This window comes from Grampus griseus (assembly GCF_964374135.1).
Source record: "Grampus griseus genome assembly, chromosome: 18".
In the NCBI taxonomy this organism is placed as follows: domain Eukaryota; kingdom Metazoa; phylum Chordata; class Mammalia; order Artiodactyla; family Delphinidae; genus Grampus; species Grampus griseus.
Window position 1 is genome coordinate 12934385 of NC_139012.1, and position 16674 is coordinate 12951058.

Consider the following 16674-nt stretch of genomic DNA (forward strand, 5'->3'; position numbering starts at 1 on the left):
CACTGTAAATAAATGTACCAAGGCAACAGGTGTAAACCTGAACTGTCCCAGGTAGAGAGACATACGGCCACCTTTGGAGAAAAGGGAACAGATCAAAGCAGTGGTACTTATTCAAAGGAAATATTTATGGGATTGTTAGAAGCTAGTCAGTACGATCTAGAAAAGCTTCAGTACTTACGATTTTAACAGGATGCGCTGATAAGAGCAACACAACAAATCTTCTTCCCCCAAATAGTCCCTTCCTCCATAAGTGTCCAAGTATTTCTTTCAGTAAAACCAGATGATGTACTCAGGGTAGCCTGAGGAATGAACAACGTCATCAAGAGTGGCCTTTTCAGGGTTTCCCTGGTGGCGCAGTGGTTGAGAGTCCGCCTGCCAATGCAGGGGACACGGGTTCGTGCCTCGGTCCGGGAAGATCCCACATGGCGCGGAGCGGCTGGGCCCGTGAGCCATGGCCGCTGAGCCTGCGCGTCCGGAGCCTGTGCTCCACAACGGGAGAGGCCACAACAGTGAGAGGCCCGCGTACCGCAGAAAAAAAAAAGAGTGGCCTTTTCAAATGGCTGTACCTCTGGGAGGCCTCCAACCACCCAACACTCTGTTTATATCCTTCCTCCCTGAAGGGGGCAGTATGCCGACACTGGTTGATGGCCATTTGAGAGCAAGAACAAGTAGAGTTTATGCAAACATTAAGCTCTTTAATGCAAGACCACTGAGAAAAGTTTCATGCCATCAGTATTATGTGTAAACTGATTAATCATTGAAAAGTTATGTTCTCATCTCCAGCTCTTCTAAAATAAACTTAAAAATTGTCCTGTCTAGTTAGTGTTCATATATGTACGCACTTGTCTTACAACGAGCACCCAGCTCCTCACTATGCCAACGTGACTATGACTGACGGACAAAGTTTGTTTGGAGTGTTGGTTCACGAAGCAGAAAACAGTCCAAGTGTATGTGGGCCATCTGGGTGGGTGGGTGGAGGATTATATTTTCGATGGCATAGTTTTTGTTTTTTTTTAATTAATTCATTTTTGGCTGCGTTGGGTCGAACCCGTTTCCCCTGCATTGGCAGGCAGATTCTTAACCACTGCGCCACCAGGGAAGTCCTGGATAGTATAGTTTTATATGTACCATATTTGGATATTTCAGCTTCACTAAGTGCAAAGACAAAAAAAACTGATATTAAGATAAAGCTTATTCTTTGTTTCTTAATCTATATTAAACTATCCCTGATAACGAACTTTTATCTTTAGATAATCTCCCAGCTATCTTCCCTGGGTACTAGCTAATCTATGCTGTTTTCTCTCAATTATCCATAAATCAGTTTATTTTTTTAATGCTTTCTAAGATAACAATTCTGCTCAAACCATTCAACAACCAAATACAAAGTAAGATTTCATTTCCAGGGAGGATCAAAATGTACTAAATATAACAAAGCAATATATGATTGTTGGCATTAGTCTTACAGACAAATTTTGACCTTCTATAATGAGTTAGAATGCATCAAAAAACCTTTAGAAAAGGTGAGAGAAACAGGTGAGGGGGATTAAGATGTACAAACTGGAAGTACTGGAAGTTACAAAATAAATGATTCAGAGGTATGAAATATACAGTATACATTTGTACAGGGGAATATAGGCAATAATAATGCAATATCTTTGTATGATGACAGATGGTAACTAGACTTATCATGGTGATCATTCTGTAACGTATTGGGTTGGCCAAAAGTTTCGTTCAGATTTTTCCGTAAGGTGGGTCCAGTAGCATTTAGTTGTCTTTAACTTCATTCGAAACAACTTTGTTAGACTGTATGTGACAGCTATCGTATCAACGTGCATTTTAAAAAAGACATCAAAATTGGTGAATTTTTGTGTAGCCATTTCAACGTTGAAGATGGAGGAAGAAAAGCAACATTTTCGGCATATTATGCTTTATTATTTTAAGAAAGGTAAAGACGCAACCGAAACGCAAAAAAAGATTTGTGCAGTATGTGGAGAAGGTGCTGTGACTGATCAAACGTGTCAAAAGTGGTTTGCGAAGTTTCGTGCTGGAGATTTCTCGATGGACGATGCTCCACGATTGGGTAGACCAGTTGAAGTTGACAGCGATCAAATTGAGACATTAATTGAGAACAATCAGGATATTTTGAGTATGTCAGCAGGAGATAGCTGACATACTCAAAATATCCAAATCAAGCACTGAAAATCATTTGCACCGGCTTGGTTATGTTCATCGCTTTGATGTTTGGGTTCCACAGAAGTTAAGTGAAAAGAACCTTCTTGACCACATTTTCACATGCGATTCTCTACTTAAATGTAATGAAAACGTTGTTTTTAAAACAAATTGTGATGGGCGATGAAAAATGGATACTGTACAGTAATGTGGAAAGGAAGAGATTGTGGGGCAAGTGACGTGCACCACCACCAACCACACCAAAGGCCAGTCTTCATCCAAAGAAGGTGATGCTGTGTATGTGGTGGGATTGGAAGGGAGGCCTCTATCATGAGCTCCTTCTGGAAAACCAAATGACTAATTCCAACAAGTACTGCTCCCAATTAGACCAACTGAAAGCAGCACTCGATGAAAAGCGTCCAGAATTAGTCAACAGAAAACACATAATCTTCCGTCAGGATAACACAAAACCGCATGTTTCTTTGATGACCAGGCAAAAACTGTTAAAGCTTGGCTGCGAAGTTCTGATTCATCCACCGTACTCACCAGACATTGCACCTTCAGATTTCCATTTATTTCGGTCTTTACAAAATTCTCTTAATGGAAAAAATTTCAATTCCCTGGAAGACAGTAAAAGGCACCTGGAACAGTTCTTTGCTCGAGAAGACAAAAGGTTTTGGGAAGATGGAATTATGGAGTTGCCTGAGAAATGGCAGAAGGTAGTGGCACAAAAGGGTGAATACGTTGTTCAATAAAGTTCTTGGTGAAAATGAAAAATGTGTCTTTTATTTTTACTTAAAAACTGAAGGCACTCTTTGGCCAACCTAATACAGAAATACCGAATCACTATGTCGTGCACCAGGAACTCACATAGTGTCGTAGGCCAATTATGCTTCAAAAACAAAGTAACTCATAGCAAAACAGAACGATTTGTGGCTACCAAAGGCAGGGGTGTCTGGGGGTTGGGGGAGGAATTGGATGAAGGTAGTCAAAATGTACAAACTTCCAGTTATAAGTACATGATAAATACAATGAACACTGCTGTATGTTATACATGAAAGTTAAGAGAGTAAATCCTAAGAGTCCTATTGCAAGGAAAAAAAATTATTTTTCCTATTCTTTAATGTTCTATCTGTATGAGATGATGGATGGTCACTAAACTTCCTGTGGTCATCATTTCATGATGTATGTAAGTCAAATCATTATGCTGTATACCTTAAACTTATGTAGTGCTGTATGTGAATTATATCTGAATAAAATAGGAAGAGAAAAAAAAAGTTGTGCCCCAAAAAAAAAATTCCTTAAAAAAAGTGGCCTAGCAAAAGCAATGTTTTTGGTGGAATAATACTTTAAAACTTAGAAATCAAACTGTTTCAAAAAATGTATTCTGTCTCTCTCTCCATATATAATAAACTCAACACTGTCAAATATATATTCATTTGTAGTACATTTTGGCATGCCAGATGGACAAAGATAGTATCTTGTACTTATTCTGCATAATGCTCAGGGCAGTGTTATGCAAATAAACTGGTTTAAACCATAGTATTTGATGTTGACAGTGATGACTTTTATACAAAGACAAAACTTCTAGAATCAATTTATCAAAAGCTCTGTCAACACATTTCCCTCCTTGCCCCCCATATACATATATACACATATATATGTAATTAGCCATAAACACTATTAAAATTTTCTTCACCCCATGTATAGTTTTGGTATTCATAAAAGGTCTATTATCATTATGAACTGTTTAAAAAAGAAAAGTGTTACTTAACAAATACTTATTATATGCCTGATCATATAATTTTTATATTTTAAATACGTGTACTAAAAAAAAAAATCACAATTCTTTGTGAGTCACAAAATCATATTGTCACCATTTATAGGCAAGAGAGCCTCAAGACACAAAGTGCTCAGGGTCTGTGCTGTAAGTTCTGTAATACACACACTGTACGAGCACTTCAGACACGGGCAAGAAAGCAATGGAAAAATGGAAATGCAATACTAGATTAGCTAATATATAATTTTTCTAGATATGGGAAGGCAAGCGAGTCTAATTCCTAAGAAATCATGTGGCAGTATACTGATTATAAAGTCAGAAAATGCTTGGGTCTCATTTCTATTTCTGTGATTTTTGGTGAAACTTTATTGTTGATATTTTAGAGTTACTATGTAAAGAAACTTCACATTCATTACCTCATTAGTTATTATATTATACCCATATTCCAGATGAGGAAGGTGAGATGCAGAGAATGCTAACTTGCTCCTAAATCATATGACTAGTAAGTACTGAAGCTCAGCTTTAACCAGATTAACAATTAATGGTCTTCATAGATAAGATCAGTATGCCCAATAAAATTAAATACTGACTGAGAGCAATTATAATATATATAGTATTTGTTATGTTCATTGTAAACCTCAGGATGCATGTAGTTAGAATTAAGAACAAAACAAAATTTTCCATCCAAAACCAGAGAAAAACCCTCTAAGATTTCATTTGCAGAAAGATGTAAAGACATCTGGTAAGATGAAAACATTAAGATGTACTGAATTATCTATATGGTGTAGGACTTCCACATTCGAATTACTAGTTTTTAAGGGCTGCTCCTAGAAAAGCATGAAACACAACACTCCTAAATGTTTTAAGTAAAGGTTTATAATGTTTCTCTGGGGTAATTTTACTAAGTAATTTTAAGATAGCTGTAATTATGGTCGTCTTCATCTATTTTTACTGTCTTAAAGGCAGAGCTGAATCAACATCATCCTAGACAGATGCAGCAAACCTCTCATAAAGATCAGTCTCCCAAGTCCCCACAGCAACCTGCTATAGTAATGAACACATTCTGGTTGGGATCCTACTGCAACATCCCTTTCTTGTTCTAAATTTCACAAGGCAGGAGCTATCCTGCCTTACCAGAACAAACAAAATTACAAGAGAAATATGTCCTCATATTTGTAATTTGCCCAACAAACAGTAATAAATGCTTCCTCAAAAGATACACTTTATGTATCTCTTTGTTCCTTGACTAAATGTTATCTTTCTCGGTGACAGAGGTAACATTTTACTAACTCATGTTGGGAAATTCATTTCACTTTCTGAGCATTTACATAGCATTGTTGGAAAATGGAAAAGCAGGAAGAGAAGATAAAAATTGTCTCAAACTATGAAAGAGATAGGTCCATTTAGTTTTCTTAGAGTAAAATGTTCCAGGATAGCAGTTTTCAGATTGTGTGTGATGAGATCAATTTAGTGGATCAAGAGGAACACTTAAAAACAATGAAATAAAACAGAATAGAATAAAACAGAAAATATAATACCAGCAACATACCAAGTGTAACTGTTGTTTCACGAAATTTTGGTTTCAGTTATACATATTTATGCCTGTATGTACACTGCAAAATGTATTCCTGAGAGCCAGATTAAGAAAATGTAAAAGCCACTGCTAAGTGAATACAAAGTAGTAGAGTTATTGTTTTTAATATTTTGTTTTTTGACAGATAATAACAATTTTAAAAAATGATAAGACAGGGCTTCCCTAGTGGCGCAGTGGTTGAGAGTCTGCCTGCCGATGCAGGGGACACAGGTTCGTGCCTCGGTCTGGGAAGATCCCACATGCCACGGAGTGGCTAGGCCCGTAAGCCATGGCCACTGAGCCTGCGCTCTGCAACGGGAGAGGCCACAACAGTGAGAGACCGGCGTACCAAAAAAAAAAAAAAAAAAAGATAAGACATTGATGAAAGAAACTGAAGAAGACACAAATTAATCTAAGGCTCTTCCATACTCATGGGCTAGAAGAATATTGTTAAAATGTCCATACTACCCATAGCAATCTACAGATTCAATGCAATCCCCATCAAAATTCCAATGGCATTTTTCACATAAATGTAACAAACAATCCTAATATTGTATGGAATCACAAAAGACCTAATAGGCAAAGGGATCTTAAGAAAGAAGAACCAAGCTGGAGGCATCACACTTCCTGATTTCAAACTATATTACAAATCTATACCAATCAAAACAGTATGGTATTAACATAAAAACAGACACATAGATCAATGGAACAGACTAGAGAACCCAGAAATAAGCCCATACATATATGGTCAACTAATTTACAACAAAGGAGCCAAGCATATGCAATGGGGAAAGGATAGTTTCTTCACTAACTGGTGCTGGGAAAACTGCATAGCCATATGTAGAAGAATGGAACTGGAATATTACCTTATACCACACAGAAAAATCAACTCAGAATGGATCTAAAGCTTTGAACATAAGACCTGAAACCATAAAACTCCTAGAAGAAAACATAGGGAGTAAGCTCCTTGACACTGGTCTTGGTAATAAGTTTTTGGATTTGACACAAAGAGCAAAGGCAACAAAAGCAAATAAAAACAAATGGGACTACATCAAACTAAAAAGCTCCTGTACAACAAAGGAAACCATCAACCGAATGAAAAGGCAATCTACAGAATGGAAGAAAATATTTGCAAGTCATATATCTTATAAGGGAGTAATACCTGAAATATAAAAAGGACTCATACAACTCAATAGAAAAAAAATCCAGTTAAAAAATGGGCAGAGGATCTGAACAGACATTTTTCCAAAGGAGACATACAGGTGGCCAAAAGGTACATGAAAAGGCGCTCAACACTGATAATCAGAGAAATGCATATCAAAATCACAATGAGATATCACCTGTTAGAATGACTATCACCAAAAAGACAAAAAATAAACAAGGGTTGGTGAGAAGGTGGAGAAAAGAAAACCCCTGTGCACAGTGGGTAGGGATGTAAATTGGTGCAGCCACCATGGAAAACAGTATGGAGGTTCCTCAAAATATTAAAAATAGAACATCTAGCAATGTCACTTCTGTATTTACCCAAAGAAAACAAAATGACTATCTCGAAGAGATATCTGCACCCTCAAGTTCACTGCGGCTTTATTTGCAATAGTCAGGACATGGAAACAACCTAAATGTCCGCTGATGGATGAACTGATAAAGAATATATATATATATATATATATATATAAAAATATATTTATATATATAAATATATATTTATATATATATTTATATATATTTATATATATATAAAATATATATATATAGAGAGAGAGAGAGAGAGAGAGATCAAAATATTATTAAACCATTAAAAAAAAAAAGAAATTCTGTCATTTGAGACAATTTGGATGGACCTTAAGGGCATTATGCTAAGTGAAATAAGTCTGACAGAAAAAAGACAAATACTGTATAATTTCACTTATATACAGAATCTTAAAACAAACAAACCACAAAACTGAACTCACAGATACAGAGAACAGATGGGGTGGGGGGTGAAATGGGTGAAGGCAGTACAAAGGTACAAACTGCAAGTTATAACATAAATGATAAGTAAGTCCTGGGGCTGGTGTACAGCACAGCGCCTACAGGTAATACGGTATTGGATGCCTGAAACCTGCCAAGGGAGTAAATCAAAAAAGCTGACATCACACACACACACAACTGTAACTGTGTGTGGTGACAGACGTTAACTAAACTTACTGTGGTGACCATTTTGCAATATATGCATATATCAAATCATTATGTTTTATGGGAAATAACTCCTAAATGTTTTAGGTAAAGGTTTACAATGTTTGTCTTGTGTAATTTTACTGAGTGAAAAAACCGTAAAACTATTACAATGTTATATGTCAATTATATCTCAATAAAAATGAACTTTAAAAACCCACAAAATAATTAATCACATTTCTCCATAAGATATCAATTTGGTTTGTTTTCAAAACAAAAGAAAACCAACAATCTATCCAATTCCACCAGTGAATATATTTCAGGAGTTTGATTTAAAAGAATGTATAATTTACAAGTATACTTTATTCACATGCTGTAATCTATTTTAAATAGCTTATTCAGATAGAGCTTTTAGCAATGTGTGATAAGTACATTTCCAACATTAAGTAATAAAATGCATCAAACTCCAAAGAATTCCAATGCTGCTTTATTATTGGATTTCCCAAACCATGCCTTCGATATAATATGCTGCTGACATTTGATTCGGATACCCAATAACCTTATTCTGACTCACATGCTGGAAAAAAAATCTTATTTCATAGCAGTGACCTTTAATTTAAACTGAAATTTATTAAAAATCAGGCTAATGTGATGTGTTTTTTAGTAGAATTTTCCTACAAGAATAAAAGGTGAATAGTTGAAATATTAGGTCCGACATTTCCAAAGAGGTTCCAATCTTTTAGAAGTACATAAACAGTATTTAGTATATACCATGTCAAAATCCTAGCAACTAGAAATATGCTCTTTTAATATATTTTGATAAACTTTAACTTTATCAATATACTTATATTTTACTTATATACTTTACTGAAATGCAGATGTCTAAAATCACAGATTGTGTATGGTATACATAGTTTTATGTAAAGATCACTGCTTAGAAATGTGTAAATATATAATCTATGCATTTTAATATGCCATATATAATTTCTGAAAAGATAGCATACAGAATTAAATCACTCAAGTGTACTGTTACTGGAAAATTTTAACAAATAAAAAGATTCCAACTTTGTTGGCTCTTCCTGTTGGTTGTGTCATCCAGAGATATTTTAGTGTTTATCTGTTAATTATCTTAGTGTTTATCTGTTAATTATCTGACTTTTTTCTACCTAAAGGAGAGTTAGAAAGTCAATGTCATCCACCTGCCTGGGGCCTGAATACTTCTCATTCAGTGGCCAGTCAAATCACCTTTCAAATCATCCATCTGTTCTATTTGTCAGAGGATTTATCAATATTCAGGGATAGCTGATATCTTTTGTCTGTGTGCAGTGGAGTTGTTGGCTGGCTATTTAAATCCTTTCTGCCCCTCCACCTTTTTAAAAAAAAAACAACATTGTAATGATTCCTCTGATTAGAGATTTTATTGATACAATTATCACAAACCCCTAAATAGATAAGATTTGCAGGTCACAGGCTGCTGATTCCTTAAGATTCATACTAAAATACTTCTTCCCTTATTGTGCCAATGAGATAGAAGTATTCTCAGAATGTAGGGCTGGTGGGAGATCATCTACTCCATCTACATAGTGAACTTAAAAAATTCTAATCCTGGGATGGTAAAAAGGAAATGACTCTACTGTAATATTCTAATTTTACAATGCAGCAAAACCAAGTTTCCTTTTCAGGAAAAAACTCTGGGCTATAAAAAGTGACTCACAGCTATTAGGCTCTGTACCTTGGAGGAGCTTTCAATTACAATTATGGTCTCTGGAGGTATCAAACTGGGGAAGGAGGTGTTTGGGGAAGAAGGAATTGGTGGCAGACTCCAGAAATCACTTATTGGGACAAACATCATTGGATGTATTTCCTGGTTTCAGCTCCACAGTACCAATCTGTTGTGGGTCATGATCTATGTGTTAGCAACTGGCAATCTACCTCTACCTTAGATTGGGCTTTTAGGGCAACTTACTGTGAGGAGAAAATGTGCAAACGATCAGCTGGGTCTCTTAAAAGTGATCACTTAAATGATACAGAAATATGAAATAATAATAGTAAAAAAAATAGTAACTTATTCGCTTTGGGTAGTACAAATAACCACACTTTCCCCATTTTTCTTCTCAGTCTTAAAATGCACCACGCCACATAAAAATACGTAATGAAATGGCTATCCCGAAATGAAAAGGCCATCTAGTGCAGTATTTCTGTACATTGAGGGGAAAGAAATGCCTGATCAGAAAGGACCCAAAGGTAGGCTAATGAGGTAGATATGGTGCAGGTTCTGTGAAGCCAAAATATTTGTTGTTGTATAACTCTTAAAACGTCCAATAAAGGACTATTCAGGAGTCTGTTGTCCATTAAAGGACACTGGCTCCTAAAGCCTGGATAATGAAGGTGCTTTTAAATGATTAAGGTACTAAAGTTTTCAATGCTTTATCTGATGTAGAACTTCTTCATAGATAATTAGTAAGTCAAAAGTGTTTAAGAGTATTTTAGAAGTAGTTTTGTAAATAGTTTTTTCTGCTGTTGCTGCTTGTTTGCCTTTTATTGCTCTGTGATTAATAATAAAAGGTGGCTTTGAAATAATGAAAAAATTAAAAAAAAATAAAATGCACCATGCCTTCTAGCCTAATGCAATGTATAAAGTCTCCTCTAGGTACCTTACAAATGTCAAGTTCTATCCTTGGCCATATTCATTTCTAATTTCTATTCCTGGCCATTCACTTCTACCTCTCTATACACTACCCAGCAGGGTTCATCTACTCTCCAAATGTGAATTATATAGATGATTTCGAGTCTTTACACTCATACATAAACTGAACTTTCAGGCTTTAGTCCAGTATTCGAATTGCTTATTAGGTGCATCTATCTGGATGATTACCATCTCCAAAGCCAAAATAATCTCCCCCAGCTATTCCTCTCTAATTCTATTCGCTCATGTTCAAAATGTCAAGGTTACTTTTGACCTTTTCCTCTCCTTCTTCCACTAAGTTTGATTGATTCATTCTTTACAACATTATTTGCATCCATTCTTTCCATGCTAATTCAGAATCTTTATACTTCATGTAGAAATGAGATTATGACAATACAACTCTTTCTTCTGACTCTGGTCTATTACCACTAAGCCATCTATCATATCACCACCATATTTCTATTTTTGTAACAATTCTGATCATGGTCCTTGACTGCAAGAGCAAGTACAAAGTCTTTAACCTTCAGTGATTTAGCTTTATGTATTTTACCTCTTCTCACACTTCTATATAAATTCCTGGTTTGGCCAACCTGGTCTATTCAACAGCCAATGAACCTACCCTATGCATTTCCCATGCCATGTCCTCCATCTGGAAGACACCATGCTTCTGATTCTTAAAGTTTGTTATTAAATTTTACATCTTCCCTGGTCGCCCCTAGCAGATAGAAGTGCTCTCACAGAATGTTACAGTGGAAGGGAGATCGTCTACTCCAGTTGCAAAATGGGCTTTAAAGAGTCACCTCCTCCATCTATAAAATTCAAGTGCTTGGGGAAACTGAGGCCACTAAAAGAATTTTCTCTTTGAACACTAATTTTTTTCAACACATCTTTCTTGATTGGTTGCTATGTGCCAGGAGCCATTCTAGCCACGTGGGATTACAGTTTAATAAGAAAGACGGACTGTACTTAAACTCTGATGAGCACTACCAGAGGAGGGGAAGCACAGGGTGCCACTGATGTCTGAAACATGAGTGGTTGAGGGAAGGGGTGAGGCAAGAGGTTAATACACTGTGGGAAGACAGGATGGAATAAAGTCAGTTTGGGAAGATGAGGAAGGCTTCCCTGAGGAGGAAATCTTCTAAGCAGGGGCCAAAAAGTAGGAATTAACTCTGCAAAAGGTGGGTGATTTCTGCATGTAGAAGGAAAGCCCAGAGACAGGCACTTTCATGGAACTAAAAGAAGGTCGGGGTGCTGGAATCCAAGGGGCGAGGAAGGTTGCCAGAGGTGAAGGTGGAAAGGCAGGGAGGGATAAGAGCATTGCTGGGCCTGAAGGTCATGTTGAAGATTTCTGGGCTTTATCCTAAGAATAGGCATTGGGTTGCATGTTCCAAGGTACTTCAAGTCAGGACCACGGCTTACCCTGGGAGGAATGGGAGAAGCAACTATGAAATTAGAAAGAACTTGAGTTTTATTTCAATTGAAACATTTTCTGTATCCTTGTCACTCTTCCCTATGTGTCCGATCTCATCCAAAGTCAATTTAAAAAAAGAAGGCATGTGAATTTATAAAAACCACCATTTTAGCTTGCCTGCTTGGCTTGGACAAGAGCTTGTGTATGTACAGCTATTCTGTGCTTTTCAAAAGTTGCTTCGTGACACTTCAATTTTAGGAAAGACCTACGTTAGTACCTGTTTTTGATAACCAAAAGAAATAAGATGATTTTTGCTTTTATGAAAAAAGGCAAAAAGTGAAAATAGGGTCCAGCACTTGGTGTGCTGTGAGCAGTTGAGAGGTAGCACGTACCCCATCAGGGAGAGAGGCACCTCCAAGTTCCTTCCCCAGGAACCACACTCAGCACCTCAGCATCAATCTGCCATAGCTTTGAACTGTGTCTGTGAGCGCTTTACCTAGATTTTTTTTTTTTGCGCATCTGTAAGCAAGATGTGTCCTAAGGTAATTGCTTCTTCACTTTATGCCATTTTGGCTTAGGAAAGGTTTCATAGGAACTCTCTACTTTCAGATAGCAGGGGGGAACCTGTATATGGATGTCCGTGAACCTACAGACGCTTAAGGGAGTAGGGACCTGTTTTATACTTTTTATAAGCAAAACATTCCGTACAAGAACAATCCAGGGAAAAGCTCCATTTCACTCTCAGCTGTGCATTGGTGCTACAGTTAAAGTGAAATGTTCATTCTCTTGCCCTTTCCCGTAAGATCTTTAATAAGAGAAAATATTTTAAGAGAATACCAACAAAATTTTTCCAAGGATTGTTTTAGTCACCACTGCTTTTTTAGTATCATCTTGTCTATACTAGGTAATGACTTTCAAAATGCAATCAAATTTATTTCCTCTCAAATTACATTTATATCAAGGATAAAATTTTAAGCAGACAGGGTGACAAAGTTAAAGAACAGCTGGAATTTTGAAGCAAGTTTTGTGTTCAAGGTATTGTGTTGGACACCTTAAAATATATTATCTCATTTTATCCTAACAAAGACTCTTGAGAGGTGCATGCTATACTCTAATTCACAGACAAGGAAGATGGAGCTCAGAGAAGCAAGCATTTCCCCAAAATATATACCCCTTAGACCTACACTGTCCAATATGGTAGCCTGGAGCCACATGTGGCTGTTGAGCAACTGAAATACAGCTAGTCTGAACTGGGATGTGCAGTAAGTGTAAACTGAACACCAGATTTTGAAAATTTAGTATGAAAACTATTAAAGTATCTCAATTTTTGAATACTGATTACACGTTGAAATGACAATATTTTAGATAGAGTAGGTTAAATAAAATATATTATTAAAATTAATTTTACCTGCTTCCCACTTTTTACAAAAAATCAGCTAGTAGACATTTCAAAATTACACACATGGCCCACAACTATATTTGAATTGAAGAGCGTGACCCTAGACCAAAGGCTGGATTGCTGAATTTGCCAATAAACATCAAGGTCAAAGGCAGCGTGGTATAGAAGAATACGTGGATTCATGCAGATCTTGGTTTAAATCTCCTCTCCACCAATGACTAGTTTTGGGCGAAATATCAACTCTCTCTGCACTTCACTTATGTCATCTGCATTATGGTGATATTAAATATCCCCAAACAACTGTTGTATAGAATATGTAAAGCAGTAACTGGCAGAGGGGAGGGAACAACTACGAATACCTCCTACAGCAACTGATTAATTTAAAAACTGATTCCCAAAAAGAGAAGAAAATTCATTTATTTGAAAATCCCATTTTATTCTCTTTAAGTGGGAAAAGTTAAAGAACCAACACATTGAATGCCTGCTTTACCATAATATGTGCATGATATATACTGTATTGTAAAATACATAGTATACACAGATTCCTTCTTTCTTTCAACGTTGTTTATAATATGCTATAGGCCAGGAGGCCAGATGATGAGATTAGGGTGAAGTAAAAAATACCAGGACACAGAAGGGCCCAAGCGGTTCTTAAGGACACAATGGATGAATTCCAGTGAAAGAGTTTATGAGCTACATACACTTCAGCTGGTCTTTTCAACTTTTACATCAGGAACTGAGACTAGTGAGTAAATGACATCTGGGCAAATAGAATTTTACTCTTTTTTTTTCTTCCTGGGTCACAGTGCAAACAAATAAATTGTTCCAATACACTACGTTTAGACTAACTCATTATTAGTAATCTCTACTAAATCATAAGAAACTACAAAATCACATGGACTACACTATCCAATGACATTTTACCATATTCTGTCCGCTAGGCTTGTGTCAAGAAGTTCGCCCTGGGCATGTGACTTTTATCAATGCACGTATTATCTGTATATGTTTAAATATAAAGGGTGGAGGAGTTGGGGCATTTACTTTGTTATTTGATGTATGTATATGGCCTAAGATTGACATGCGACAATGTGGTTTTTTTTTTATGTTTTTTTTTTAAGTAGTATGAAAGGGGAATTAAAGATTTGAGCCACTTGAATGTAGCCTCTTAAATATCAGATACATAGTAAATTTAACACCGAAAGTGTTCCTATGTTAACTATAACAATTAACTTTCAAGAAAATGAGACTGAAGAAGTAAGAAGCTATCAGATTCACAGATCTCAGAACACCATGAGAGGCTATAAAAATATCCACTTTATTCTAGTTTGAAATTTAATGGAAGAAGTAACATACCAAATTTTAGGTTAGCTATTAGAGTGCATATTCAGTGAATTAAGTGGGGAGAGCTTCAGGAGAGGGCCTCCCCTTTGATCTCATACGTGGCATTAAAAATCTGCTTCTTCTAGTGAATTTTTGAGCAACCCCTGAATATATGTGACTTGGTATTTGCTCTTTCAAAGTGAGTAGACTCAAACTGACTAAAAATGAGACTACGTCTACAGTACACTTACAACTAGTTTTCAGCAAATGTCTACAAATTTAGGGTTATAGGTAGAATTGGGTAAGAAAAACAAAATTACACTAAATCAAAATTATTAGCAATTATTAACTAATAATAAGAATCAGACAAAGCAGTAACACGTAAACAGTAATTAGAAAAATTTGCTAAAACTTTGAACTGAGATATTACACTTCTGATGCTTGAAATTATAGGAAAAAATATACTCAATCAACTTAAGAGAAAACAAATATCATAAGCCATTTATGCTACCAGCCATATTTCCAAAATGCACACTTTAGAAAAAAGAGTTCATATCAGGAAAGAGCTTATTTGCATTAACTTTAAATTAGCTAATATCTGAGTCACACCTTTGAAGAAACTTGCATTATTTCCAGGAATGCCTTTTTCCCTCCCTTTTCTTTCTTTTTTTGTTTTTGAGGGGAATAAGGCAGCTAGACTAAAAAGAAAAAAAAAGTTAAGTCGCATTCTTTAATGTGAATGGTGTACTTGTGCTTCTATATACTATCTCAATCCAACTGAGCCATGTCTTCAAATAATTTGATAATCTGTCTTTAAAGTTTCATCTTAATTGGAGAGTTCATTTTTGTAAAACGCCTTGGCACCATTCAATCTTTTATGAAACGAGAAAGGTCTCTTTCCTTTGGACTTGACATTTTTAACCACGTACGTGTGAGCAATTTTTGCTGTCAAATACTGCAAAGGTAGGTTTTCTGTTGTTGTTCAATCTGAAAATGTCTCCACTATACTTGCACAGCTGCCCTCTTCCCAGCAGAAACCTACCCGCCCCCTCCCCCCTGCAAGTTTTAAACTTTGTTTCCTTTGGGGTTCTGCACAAGCGCTACTAGTAATATCCAAGAGACAAAGAGCTGTGCTGTGGGTTCACGGGATGCCAAATTTGAGTTGTGAAACAAAGCACTCAAATTTGAGATTCAAGATGAGGAGGAAGATGCTGGTAAAAAAAAAAAAATAAAATTATCATAAAGCGTAAGATCGCAGAGCCATCTCCCTAGACATCTCCTCCTGCCCACGGCCACCCCAGAGCGCGCGGGAGGGAGTTCTGGCCCCGGGACAGGGGCTGCCGGCCGCACCGCGAAGCCCCCTGCCCGCGCCCCCGGCCCTCTCACCGCTTCACTCGGATGATCTGGTCCCGCATGGGCTTGATGTCCTGGAAGCTCTGCTGGTTGACGAGGCTGTAGACGAGGATGAAGCCCTGGCCGTTCTTGATGTACAGGTCCCGCATGGACGCGAACTGCTCGGTGCCCGCCGTGTCCAGGATCTCCAGCACCGACGGCGACGAGTCCACCTCGATCTCCTTGCGGTAGAAGTCCTCGATGGTGGGGTCGTATTTCTCGATGAAAGTGCCGGTCACGAACTGCACAGTCAGGGCGGATTTGCCGACCCCGCCCGAGCCCAGCACCACCACTTTGTACTCGCGCATCGTCCCTCCGCGGCCGCCGCCGCCGCCGCCGCCCGCGACATAGACCTACGCCCGCCGCGCTGCGCGCCCGGACCCTGCGCCGGCGGCCGGCTCCGCCGCCTCCCGCGGCCGCCCCCACCTCACGGCCGCCGCGGCCCCCCGGGCGCCGGCGGAGGGAGCAGCAGCCCTGGGCATGGGCCGAGCCGGGCGGCAATGCGGCACCGCGGGCGCTGGCAGGCACTAAGGGCGAGCAGGGAGTGTGAGTCAAGGAGCCGACGGAGCCGCCCGAACCGCGGGCCCGCAGTGCCGGCGGCCCCGCCCCTCGCGCCTCCACGCCCAGCTCCCCGCCCGCCGCCGCCGCCGCTCTTCCCGGCGCCGAAGCGCGCGCCCGAGCCCGAGCCGCAGCGCTGCTGGGGGCGGGGCCCGGCGGCCCGGGGCGGAGCCCGGCGGCGCAGCCCCGCCCCTGCTCCCCCCGTCGCCTAGGCGACCGGCCGCGCGCGCGC

The 16674-nt window shown here is 38.4% G+C and overlaps 1 protein-coding gene across 1 annotated transcript in view; it reads right to left on the minus strand.

Moving 5' to 3' along the window:
• RAP2A (RAP2A, member of RAS oncogene family) overlaps positions 1 to 16255 on the minus strand; it is a gene marked incomplete at its 3' end in the record, with an annotated part of 36950 nt that extends 20695 nt beyond the window's left edge. Inside the window, exon 1 of the mRNA XM_082675563.1 lies at positions 15879 to 16255. Coding sequence (XP_082531689.1) covers positions 15879 to 16192 — 314 coding nt within the window. The 5' untranslated portion in view covers positions 16193 to 16255. The remainder of the gene's footprint in view (positions 1 to 15878) is intronic.
• Between the last annotated feature and the right edge of the window lie 419 nt (positions 16256 to 16674).